Here is a 12,639-nt window from a genome sequence, read left to right as displayed (position 1 = left end):
TTCATGATATCTTGTGTAAGTTATTAAACAGAGTTGTGTTTTATGGAGGATTTCTGTCCCAAGTTGTCATGATTCTGGCATCAGTTTTGTTTGGAGCTTGGCTTTTATGGAGCAAGGCAGATGATGTGAATACGAGAGTACCTTGCAGAGAGCTGTTTCTGCCTGTTTCAGGTGGAGAGTCATGTTATGTTCACTTGACAGCCCACTTAAATTGGAGCAAGTCCCATTTCTTATGTTCTGGAATAGCAAATGTGAGGTATGGTGAAGTCCTCAGGTTTCTCAAGTTTACCCTCAACCATGCTACTGAGGTAGCCTACATTTTCTTCGTTCTTTTTATTTGCCTAGTTGTAGGGTACAAAAGTAAGTTGTAGGGTAAGAAAGAAAAAAGAATACGCTGAAGTATGAGAGCATTATGAAGCCTTTAGAGACRGTACAAGTTTTACACACCTCTTTCTTCTCTCAGAGGATGCCAGCCCCCATCAGACTGCGGGAGTTGATCCGGACCATCCGGACAGCAAGAACCCAGGCAGAAGAGCGTGAGATGATCCAAAAGGAATGTGCTGCTATCCGGTCTTCCTTCCGAGAGGAAGACAACACGTACCGATGCAGAAACGTGGCAAAGCTGCTGTATATGCACATGCTGGGATATCCTGCGCATTTTGGACAGGTAGGTTAGAATTCAGTKCCTTCTGTGCACGTGCCAGTCTGTTTTCTGTGTTTTGGGCACATTGACTTGTTCAGAGYGTTTCTAAGTGCAGTTTTTCTGCAGTTTTGCAGTCCTTTGGGATRTTTTGAGGTCTGTTTTCATATATGCCCTGAACCTGTATTAGTTAGTTTTGACTTTGTTAGTGACATTTGGGGGTTACATATTTTGTTTTAAAACTTGGTGTTAGTCTGCTTTTGCCATACTGTATGTTCCTTGCCATCCATGTTTCTACAGAGCAGTAGTGCTTAAATCACAGTCCAAGACATAGGGATATTTTTGGACTGGTTCAAAGCAGAACTTTGGAGTTCTGTCTCTGATGAAAAATACCACATACTTCAAAGGAGGTTCTATATCCTTTTCCTTCTAAAGCAATGTATTTGAGGCAGAAAAGAGTTGGTCTGTTCCTGGCAATCAGAAGCTGGTGTTTCTTATCCCCATCTTAGTGAGGTGATGTGGCAAATGCGGGTATGAGTTTTCCATCTCTTGGCTTATTTTTGATGTGCTATTTTGACAGAACTTTTAGAAAAGGGAGACAGGAAGGTGGAAGGTCTTGATGTACAAAGTGTTCTTCAGCTTAGTTTTGCTTTGTCTTTGGGGTATAGTTGGTTTTACTTAGAAGTCAGTAAGTGTCCTGTTGGTAGTAATCTAACCTAGGTCTTCAAGAAAACTAAAGTCAGTCAAATTGTTGTGTGCCTTCAAGTACCTTCATGTCATGTCTTGACATGAGTCTTCAAATCTAACCATTTGTGGTTAGATTTACCAATTCTCTTACATCTCAAGCAGTAAGCTGAAACCAGTAAAATCAAACTGCAAATAGGGTTAGGGTTAGTGAGTCTGGGCTGTGCTATAGCATATGAAGTGCATTATCTTACTTCTGTRTCCTTGGATTCTACTTTCTGGGTAATGAACTTTTGAGAAAGAGCAAGTGAATTTGTATATTATTCTGTTCTTAGAACTTTCTGTAGCCAGGCTCCTTGGTCCAAGAGAGAAACTTCCTGTCACAAAAATTAAGGCTAAGTATCCTGGAGCCATAAGAATAATGATAAATGTTACAGGTAAGTGTCATCTAGAATTTCGACCTTTGGGCTATGTTAAGAACATGTTCCAAATGTCATTCTTCTATCTTGTCACTCAAGAATTTAATCCCATATAAAGAAGATTAGGTCAGATATTTAATAATTAATTTTCAGTTTCTGCTTTAGTTAGTAATTCACTCTCAGTAGAAGAAGGATAAAATAGGTTATTCAATATCTGTTACCGCCAGGCTTTCTGTATCTTGAAAAGAAGCATCTATTCTGACTATTTTGGCAGCGGGGTACTTCATTCAATATCCTTGGTTCCCATGTAGTTTATCAGCTGCATTTTCTGAAAGGCATAGGGACCTCTCAATGCTGAGAAGCAGTTTTAACAAGTGTTGTGCAAGTGAGTGAGTTAGCGACTTTTGCATGTCCTCAGCACTTACCATTGGAAACAACAGCAAGGTGCTGCTGTTGTATAAGAGGAGTATAGTTTGTGTGAGCTGGGACTGCTGTTCCATCAGTGGAGTCTTGCAGATAGACAGTCCTGCATTGTAGACASGAGACTTCTGAGAGTGACAAGGATAAATACGCAGGAAAGTTGTTTTGCTGAAAAATAGGAGAGTCCCGAGTGGTGTAATAGTCCCTCTTAAAGCTGTAAGCAGACTGCAGACTTACAGTGTGGGTAACCAGGAGTGAATGGTCGATCTGCTTCTGTCCAAACCCGGGATCCTCAACTTTGACCTGGGATATCTTGTACACGAGTACGAGAATGGGGACCATATATAGCCAGTGCATGCTGATATGCTCTGGACGGCATGCGTGTGTGCAAAGGCCATTTGTGCAAGTTTAGAAGTTTTCTGACAGCCTGGACAAATGGTCAAATAACTTTAWTATTGTCATTGTTTTTATTTGCAAAAAAAATCCAGTTGGAAGAGTGATTATGTCAGTAAAAGTTGGGTAAGTTGTAGTCTGGTTACATACTACTAGCCAGTAGTATCTGTTACAGTAGTGATGTAACAGATTTTAATTGTTCCTTTGAATGAAATGTGTATAGCAGTATCACGATTTTTTTCCACTAATTAGATCTAGTAAGAGCTTCAGCTGATGATGTTTCTTAGTATTGCTCTGCATTAATCTAATTTGCAGGTATTTATATACAAATGAAACTAGAACTCATCAGCCTTTCATAGGGCAAATTTCACTGGTATCTTTTAAATTCAAAAGTACTAGAAATATAGAGTATCTGCTGCAATCATCATTTTCCTTATGCTTTACCTCAGTCATTCATCTTCTGCCTTTGTTAGCTCTTACCCTGTAGCTTATATGTCATCAATTTTATGTTGCATTTTTGCAAAGGATTGTATAAGTATCTTGTAAACCCAGGAAAGAGTGTTGTTTCAGAGGTGTGTGTGTTACTCTCTTACAAAAAGCACTGGAAAGGTGAGAGCTCGATATCTAGTGTTCTGTATGTTATCTCTGGTTGATCTTGGCCATTTGTGCAAATTCAGTTATCTTTGTGCTGGACTGGTCTTACTGTGCAGAGGTGTTTATTTGRGGTTTTCATTCCCTTTTAACCTCGCAAACTGAACTCGATTTCTTTCAAGCTTTTTCATACCAATTCTCACCCTTGCACTCACAGGGTATTCACATGTGACAACAGCTTGAACAGTTGATTATGTGTTCTGATGCCATGTGGTTGAGAGAATTTGTCAGGACTAGGCCATAGCACTTTAATTTTCTTGTCGATATACTGTGCAACTTTACTTCTGTGATGTGTGTGTTTCTTGCATGTCATCTGTGTCTGTTGCCCTGTTCAAGCTTCCCTCTAGCTGGGGCCGTGAATCCCTTTTCCTGACACCCTCTATCTTTGCCTGTGCATGTCCCCTTTACTATGGATCTGGTGCCAGCTCTGTCTTGACCCTTCCTCAGACCTATCATGTATGTTTACTTGCTGCCCCAGGTAGTTTGTAAAGCAGGTTTACCAGAAGTGTTTGTGAGGGATGGATCTCTACTTTCCTGTCTGGAAAGTAGACACATGTTAAATTGATTATTTGTCTGTTACAGGAGAATATTTTAGTGCATACARATGTCAGGATATCTCTGTGGCTGATGTTTTTTTGTTTGTGATTCATTAAGAAACTTAGATTTAAAAATGTGCTAGCAATTAAATTTTAAATTAGMAGAGTCCAAGTGGCAACTATGTTGTCTTGGGAGTCTCTTCTGTGCTCTTGATCACACTTGCCATTTCTACAGGGTGAAAGGGAAACTTTCAGTGACTGGAATGCACATGATTTTAGTAAACTTCAGGTGTTCTAGCAGAGATTACAGAGAAGTGCAGAAACTTAAGTATCTCTGACAATCTATGTTTTACCTTGCTAGCAAGTTAGTTATGGATCATAATAAACATAACCTGGTTTTAGAGTCATAGAATCCTAGAACGCTTTGGGTTGAAAGGTCATCTAGTTCCAACTGCCATGGGCAAGGACATCTTCTGCTAGTCCAGGTTGCTCCAAGCCCAGTCCAACCTGGCTTTGAATACTTCCAGAGCCAGGGCAGCCACAGCTTCCCTGGGCARCGGTGCCAGGRCCTCACCATGYTCATAGCCAAGAATTTCTTCCCAATATCTAGCTTAAACTTGCCCCTTTTCCATTTGAAATCAATACCCTTGTCTTATCACTACATGTCCTTGTTTTGACAACTTATGGAGCATTGATCCTCTCTGTGGTACATAAATGGAAACTTTTTAGTCTAGTYCAAAAGTTTCTGGTGCATAGCAAACATGACATATGATCTAGATTTCCWGGTCTTTAGTATTTTGRTTTTTGTGACGGATCTTTCATCTCTATCAATATGTTATCATTTACTTTTGTGATCTGATATTAACCCACACATCTGGTATATCTGAGGTCATGGAAAGCCAGTGGTGTCTGGCAACTTCAAGACTCAGGAGCTGCTAATGACCTTCCTGCTGGCTTTGCTGGAGCTTTGGGCAGGTCATTTAACCTTTCTTGATTTTCCACATCACTAAAATGGGAATCAAATACACCTTTAAAAGTACATTCTGAGAGACARAAAAAATGCATCAAAATTCAAACTGTTTCTCCTCTAGCTAAGAAGTAGTTTCAAGCTAATTATGTGGGTTTTTTGTCTTCTTTTTTTCTTTTTTTTTCCAGTTGGAGTGCCTCAAGCTCATTGCATCTCAGAAATTCACAGACAAGCGCATTGGGTATTTAGGTGCCATGTTGCTGCTGGATGAGCGACAGGATGTCCATCTTCTTATGACCAATTGCATCAAGAAGTAAGGGTACCACCTCTCTCTCCATCAACACATCAACAAACCTTTGAGGTTTCAGGAGCAGAAAGTATACCTCYGATAGTGATATTTTGAGTATTTTAGTTTTTTTCTCTTGTGTTAGAAAATTGGTATCTTAAAATTGTTGTATACTGTTGACCATAATAAGGCTGTCATAATGGTGCGCTGCATTGGGCCATCCTATGTAGCTTCTTTAGTGGCAAGACAATATAAAATTGCATTGGTTTGGAGGAGCATTTGTAGCAAGCAACACGTGTCTTACGCGTGTTTGTTTGCTTCTGCTGACATGCTCTGAAGAGTTGTCAAGGAACGAGGCTGTGTATCTTGCTTTCTTTTTAAGGCTGCCCTWATGGTCCTGATGAATGATTTTCATTGGAAGCAAGGCAGCAGCTTGGGATGTGCTGCCTGGTTGCCTTATTACTGGAGTCAGACAAAAGGGGATGGGAATTACTATTTGATTTAATACTTGTTCTCTCTCACCAAAGTAATGTTGAGCTGGGCTTTTCTATGTCATAGTTTAGTGAATGATGATATATAGCAAGACACAGATTTTTTTAGATGAAAAGGAAAGCAACCTCTTGAAACATGTACTTGTGATACATACAGCCTTCTATAGCTGCCAGAAAATTGTTAAAGGAGGGAAACAAAAAAAAACCCATTTAGTAGCATGTGCTACCTGTTCCTTCATCTGCATGTTGCTGTAACTGCTTGATATTACAGCCAGGATGCTGTCCTTCCATTCTGCACCTCGTGCCTGTTTGGTTATGAACCGCTCCTTTTCCCAGTTCTTCCCTCTTGCCGTCCCCAGCTCCCCTTGCCTCCCAAACTGGGAGCYGTATTTTTTATTTTCTTCAGCATTGATCCTGGGTGCTGTGACAATATTAGTAGCAAACGCAAATGGAAAAGTGGTGAAGTCAATTTTAAAGGCTGTTAGGATTGCCATGTAGAAGCTGTGTTGTCTTGTGCTTAGCGTAACATTGGTAGCTAGCCTCACAAATAGCATCTTCTGTTAGGTGGCTCTTGCTGACCACTTTTCACAACTTCCTTAAGCATATGAATAGGAAAAATTGCTAGTATGTGAGTGGTGGGATTTGTGGTTTTGGGTCAGGATAGAGGATACTTTTGCATGGATTTTTTTGTATACTGTTTGGTTTGTTCTATGACAGGCTTTAGCGTCTACATTTACATCTTTAAACAGAGCCCACTGCAGTGTCTCTGCAGATCTGTAATTCGCATAGAAGTTCCAAAGCTAAAACAATTTTTAATGGAATTCTGTATTGTTTTTCCTTTTCTTAGCTCAATTCCTTGCTACCCTGACAGTTCAACCTGATAACTGAACCAAGTGTTTCATCTATTTAATTGAGGATTCTAAGTAGAATTAGTGGCGAACTCTGTGGTACATGCACTCAAAGCTTCTGTTGCTCCCAAGTTGTGCTCTCACACAGCTGCCAATCCAGAAAGTTCTTTTGGGCCAAGTGTGTAACTGGTTAGATGACTCTAGCTGTAAATACCTTTTTTGATGTATTCAGTTTCTCTGTGTGCATTCTGATTGACTTTCTGTTCTTCTTTACAGTGACCTTAATCACAGCACACAGTATGTGCAGGGGCTGGCACTTTGTACTCTCGGCTGCATGGGCTCCTCAGAAATGTGCAGAGACCTTGCAGGAGAGGTGGAAAAGCTCCTCAAAACTTCGAATTCCTATCTTAGGAAGAAGGTACTTCAGGAAATTTTTGAATACTTTGTTATGGATTAAAAGGCAAGATAGATTGAATACCTTGCTAATACCTGGAATACTAGATGAYTCGGGTCACACTGGGTGAATATTTTGCCTGTGTGCAAGACAGAGTTCAAAACTCCTTGTCGTTGATAGCAGGAATGTGTGTAAGCCCCTAAAAGATAATCCTCCAGTTGGCGAGGCAGTTGCTTCTATTTTTGTTCTCTCTCCCTTAAGGTTATTGGTGATAATGTGAACACTTGCCCCCTCAAGGACGTTAGCCTCAAAAATCTGGTCATCAGTTTTATTTGTCCTMTCACAAAAATCCAGAGAAACTTTGATTATTAACAATGCTGGCTGTATCTGAAGTTTTGAACCTATTTGATGTCTTCTGTTGATGATTGTGACAGTAGTGTAAGAGCTAAAAGGGTTAAGGTTTTGAAATGGAAAAATACTTAGAAAATGTGCCATGTGATCACCCCTGTTCTTTTAGATTTATTTATTGGTAAATCTTGGTGAGAGTGTGGAGCAGTAAGATTTAGGAAGAGATGCATTGTCACTTCTTTGTCTAGTGCTGCATCTGGAGAGAGATTGGAGAGAAACCAATACCAAAARGTCTTGCTGTGTTCTGGAAAGAGCCACTTGATTCTCAAGCAGGTGSAAGGAATGATGTCTCCTGTTACTTCTTCATCCTAGAAGAAATAGGCATATGTTTTTTTAAAAAAGTCTGGAAGTGTAGTTTTGTTGCKCATAGCATGCATAACCTGCAGGAGGACGTTGTTTTGTGGAGAAGGAAATGCTATTCAAGGGAAAGTAAATAAGCCATAATTTGACAGCAAGTTGTTTATTTGCTTCCAATGCATTATCCCCTTCCTAGCAACAGGAAGATGGGCTGAAATAGCCTATTGAAGGCAGAGTTGCTTTGCAAATAAAAGCACTTCTGATGTGAGCAATGCAAAAATATATCATTGCTAGTTGAAGTATTAGTTTGTAGTTCACTGCTGCCCCAGTTTTATTGAACTCTCTTCTGGAATGCTGTTTAGTAACATTTGTAATAGCAAGATGGAAAAATGTGCTGTAAACTTAGCGGGCCTTTGTTTATCATGAAGATTGTTATAGTTCCCACTGTGCTGGATGTTCTCAAAACAGGTATTGTTGTCATTGCAGTGTGTACTAATAGAAGTGTTTTTCCTATTAGGCAGCACTGTGCGCTGTTCATGTCATCAGAAAGGTGCCTGAACTTATGGAGATGTTCCTGCCAGCCACCAAAAACTTGCTGAATGAGAAGAACCAYGGTAATAGCTGAGGCTGTCCTTAGCAAGGCTAGGCCATTCTCTAAAGGATGGTCTACTTGCTACCTAAGCTTTCGTTTGAAGGRAGCTTTAGAAGGTGTATTTGTGTGATTTGTTTCTTTCCATTTCTAGCAGTGAAAGCAAATGTCATTCAGAAGGAAGGGATGCGTATGATTCTGCTAATTATCAGATCGATAGCATGGCATAAGTGACAAACACTTTCACTGTGTTTTGATACACTTCAGWGTGGGTGAAATGGGAAAGTTTATGATTTTTATCAAATACACTGCCCAAAGTGACTCTGAGGCAGTGACTTTTTAGGTTTGCAGGTATTTTTTTTGTGTAGTCTTTCTTTAGTTGGAGTTCCAAGACCTTCTGARGAAGGTCACATGAGGTCAGCTAGGCTACTCAAATCAGAAGAGGAAATCAGAAGTGTGAGGAACTTGACACTCACAATGCAGTTAACACGTACTGTAGTTCTGGAGTCTTATGTTTGTATAGAATCATAGAATGGTTGGATTTAGAAGAGACCTTAGAGGTCAGTAGCCAAATATGACCATTACTRTATGTATGTTTAGTATGCAAGTTTCTGCCTACCAAATCCAATTTTTCTCCTCCTTTGGCCTTTAGTTGCAGTTTTAAGACAYGAGCACATTGCTGTCTGCTTTCCCTTGGACACAGCTGCAAGCCCAAATATCTGTAGTGGTAGATATGATACATTGAATTCAAGAATATTTTTAAAATTATTTCCTGTTGTTTTCTTGTGATCTTTATCAAATGTCTGGAGCCAATGGAATGACATTAAATGGAAATACGTTTTTCTTTCCCCCTCCTTCACCTTTAGGTGTTCTTCACACATCAGTTGTACTCCTTACAGAGATGTGTGAGAGAAGCCCAGACATGCTTGCACACTTTAGAAAGGTATGTGTGAACTGGCAATATTGCAGAGTTAATATTYGTGCCCTTTTAATAAAATCCTTAAAATTGTTTGGGTGAAGAATTTAATGATACTGTCTGTTATCTAAATTTCTTTTAAAAAAATCATTAAATGTGGGAATTCTGTATGCATCTAGGCCTAGGCCCTTTCRGTAAGTGGTTAATTTACAAGACATCTGTTGTAAGATTGTGCAGTATAAAATTCATCCTGGAGTTAGATTTAAAATTGTCTTTAATGGTCCCTTAGGTTTTTCCCCACTCCGTGTATCTAACTCTGCATAGTGATGACACTGGAATCACAAATGAAATAAACCCCATGAAATAATGGAGACAGAAATGAAAAACTGAAGCTTATTCCAACAACTGAATACCTTAACTGCAGCCACATAGTTGTATAAACTCACTTCAGACATACCCATTGAAGTTCTATTTGTATAGATACCCAATGCCTTGGTGCATGCTGTGCTTCACAATTTTCCATTTTAACTTAAGGGTTTGAGAGTCAATGTCRCTCTTTCTCCTCTGGTTGGGAATGTTTGCTTCCCACCACCCTCCTGACTTCRTTGTGCTGTTGCTATAATTTGCTGAGAATATTTTTGCCATGTGAAAGACTACCGATAGAAGGTCATCTGAAAATTGCCTTGATTGTCATTTGAAATTCTYGGTCAAAGAAGGAGAAATTGAACAAAACTGATGGAACAGAACAGGCCATTTGCTCCTCTGAAAAGTCTTAAAGGTCTTTGTTAATTTGCATGACCGGTTTACTTTCTTCCTTGACTCCTCTGTATCATTAGGGATTTTAAACTGTACATTCTTTGGTGTGTTTTAGTATGTATCTTCCCTTGGCTTGATTATAATGTCAAAACAGGAAAAAATGTTGGATGAAGTTAATTTTGTGGATACTATCTCTGCTACTAATTGCTCGGTTAACATGATGGTGGTGGGAAAAGAGAGAAGAGCTGAGTCCACARAATTTAGTTACTAGCTATTTCTTGTAGTTGTTATGCTGTGAATGGTGTAACATTGACCTGTCCCTAATGCTTGCTTCATCTGTTTTGTCCCTTTTGTCTGTTTGGAATCCTGCTGAGTTAGAATGAAAAGGTAAGAGTTAATTCTTCTAGATGGTGCATGTTTGCCTTGAAACTGTAGATGCTTGTCCCTTGTGAGGCAGTGCCTCTTAATGATGAAATTGTGATTGATGCCACATGCTTAGATCGTCTGTATTTGTCTAATGCTCTTTGTGTGCTGGTCTTGTCACTAAACCTCTACACCTGTGGCAGCCCTGGATCTCATTTATGGCTTTCTGTGAACATTTGCCTGCTTTCCTTAAACTCTCCTTCATTTGAGGAATGCTTTAGGGAATTGTTGGTTTTGGTTTTGGGTTGGGTTTTTTTTTTTGTGCCTGTGCAAGCTATAGCCCTGGGCTTTCTTTTTATCACAAACTAGGCTTTGTGTTTYGCCTGAATCATGGGGCAACTTTGTGTGATTCCCAAAAGGGAGCAGGACAGACAGTTATTTAGCTGCCTGAAAGAGGCTGTAAAGGTTKTCTGTGCTGTAAAGAGCTACCCAGGCCAGCTGCAGTGCTGATATTCTGCATGGATGTAATTTGTACTCCAGAAGATTGGGGGTTGGCTCTTAACCAATCTCCATGGCTGTAATGCTGCCCTTTGTTCTGTCCTCAGTCCTAATAACTCTTGCATATTGGAAGCCAAAGAAAACATGAATCAGGGTTCCAGAAATGCTCCACTTTTCTGTTTCTGTTTCTGGAAGGAAGATGTTGCAGCACCCTTYGGTTTCCTCTTTAAGACAGATATAGGAAATTCAGGGTTCATTTTGTTTGTGTGTTTTGCGAAATGCACGTTTTCAGAGGAGTATGTAGTTCCTGAAAGCAAAGGCAGGAACAAAAGGAGATAATGGGGCAACTGGGCTGGTTTTCTTCTTGCTCTGTACCACAAATGTAGATTTACTACTTTAGAGATAAAATATGATGCTCTTGTCCCAGCTTAACTGTTTTYAGTTGTGTCTTAGCTAAGTTGTAGATATTCATACAGCACCAGCTCTAGGTGTGCAGGTTGAACTTTGTGGAAGAATCCAGAGACTGACTTGCTTTCAAATACAAGATTTGTTCTTGGACCTGTGCTTCAAAGCCGGGATGGGGGAAACAACAATTCCCTAATAGGACAACTCTCTTCTTCACAGCTTGTTCCCCAATTAGTTCGTATTCTGAAGAACCTTATCATGTCTGGATATTCACCAGAGCATGATGTGTCTGGGATCAGTGACCCCTTTCTGCAGGTAAGAACTGATGGAAAGAGTGACTGATAGCTTTAATTGTAGGACTGTGTTTTGAACGTTAGGTGTGATGAGGYGGTTACGGGAACACCAATGTTCATTTTAAGCTTTTTTTGTGTCTTCCTTTGAGCTGATTGTGCAAATGCTCTTCATCTGCTCTAGTGAAAGAGACCTACCTTAGTTTAACCATCAGTTGTAGGGCCTTTTGTCACGTTATGTGACAGAAGAGAGAAGCAGCACATATTGCTCTTGGAAGGCTGTGTCTGGTAGTGAGGGGACTCTGAACAGTTCTGGCTAGTGGGAAAGAAAACAAGCACAGCAGAAACCTGATTTGCTTAAGAATGGAAATTACCAGTTTATTTTGCTTTTGACCACTATGAACCCATGTCAGACACTGCCACACAAGCTTTTCTTTGCTTTATTTTGTCGAATAGGTACGAATCCTGCGGTTACTAAGAATTTTAGGGAGAAATGATGATGATTCTAGTGAAGCAATGAATGATATACTTGCACAGGTGAGGTCTGCAAGGTTGATGAGTGGTTTAAACTTTGTCTTAGTTTCTTAATAATTTGAATTCAGCGGCACTGATGAGAGTACAGCTGYTTGCCATGCTGGGTGAAATTTTGTTGGGAGAGATGCATAATCACAAGTGTGGTGCTGCTTTTTAAGGGCTGGTTACTTCACTGCTTGTTCTGTAGTGCAGCACCAAGGGGATTGGCTTGAGTTCGTTGGAGTTGTTTATTTTGTTTCCTTTCTCCAGGTCGCCACTAACACAGAAACAAGTAAAAATGTGGGAAATGCCATTCTCTATGAAACTGTGCTGACAATTATGGACATAAAATCTGAGAGTGGCCTGAGAGTAAGTTGCCTTTGCTATGGTTTTTGTTTTTTCCCTATGATTGTATTAGAGTTATTTGTGTAGACGATGTGAAGCAARGTTGTTTCACCAAAACACAGCTCTGTAGCTGACTCTGGATAAGACTGTAGCCTTTCCAGAAAGAGTGCTTGTTTGGGGCAAACGGAGGGTGTTTGTTTTTTGGGTTTTTTTTTAACAAAAATTAAAAGGCAAAATTTCCTTCATAGCAATGCAGGATTGTAATGTCCTGAGTGCAAGTGAGAACCGGTGATGAGTTTCGTAGCTTTTCCTGTGCTTAGGCAGCTTCTAGAGTTCTTTTTTGCTAAGAATCGCAATGTTAGTTTTGATATGTTGCCTTTGAAGTCATCATGAAATTATGAAGATGACCAGCAGCCCTTTCAGATCACTGACCTTCCATAACTCTTTCTGCAGGTCTTAGCCATTAACATCCTAGGCCGTTTCTTATTAAACAATGACAAAAATATTAGGTAAGTTGTACAAAGTTTGTT

At 39.8% G+C, this 12,639-nt stretch overlaps 1 protein-coding gene across 2 annotated transcripts in view; it reads left to right on the top strand.

Moving 5' to 3' along the window:
* Window positions 1-12,639, top strand: part of AP1G1 (adaptor related protein complex 1 subunit gamma 1) — a 35,703-nt gene that overhangs the window by 6,591 nt on the left and 16,473 nt on the right. For both annotated transcript variants that reach the window (XM_057383083.1, XM_057383082.1), the window contains exons 2-10: window positions 464-667; window positions 4,899-5,023; window positions 6,612-6,753; window positions 7,952-8,048; window positions 8,890-8,966; window positions 11,181-11,276; window positions 11,708-11,788; window positions 12,035-12,133; window positions 12,563-12,618. In XM_057383083.1, the coding sequence (XP_057239066.1) occupies window positions 467-667; window positions 4,899-5,023; window positions 6,612-6,753; window positions 7,952-8,048; window positions 8,890-8,966; window positions 11,181-11,276; window positions 11,708-11,788; window positions 12,035-12,133; window positions 12,563-12,618 (974 nt within the window). In that variant the 5' untranslated portion in view covers window positions 464-466. The remainder of the gene's footprint in view (window positions 1-463; window positions 668-4,898; window positions 5,024-6,611; window positions 6,754-7,951; window positions 8,049-8,889; window positions 8,967-11,180; window positions 11,277-11,707; window positions 11,789-12,034; window positions 12,134-12,562; window positions 12,619-12,639) is intronic.

Source organism: Malurus melanocephalus, unplaced genomic scaffold, assembly GCF_030028575.1.
Source record: "Malurus melanocephalus ecotype Western Australia unplaced genomic scaffold, MMel_1.1 scaffold_605, whole genome shotgun sequence".
Taxonomy (NCBI): domain Eukaryota; kingdom Metazoa; phylum Chordata; class Aves; order Passeriformes; family Maluridae; genus Malurus; species Malurus melanocephalus.
Note: the sequence above shows the minus strand (reverse complement) of the source record. Positions and strands in the feature narration are given on the sequence as shown.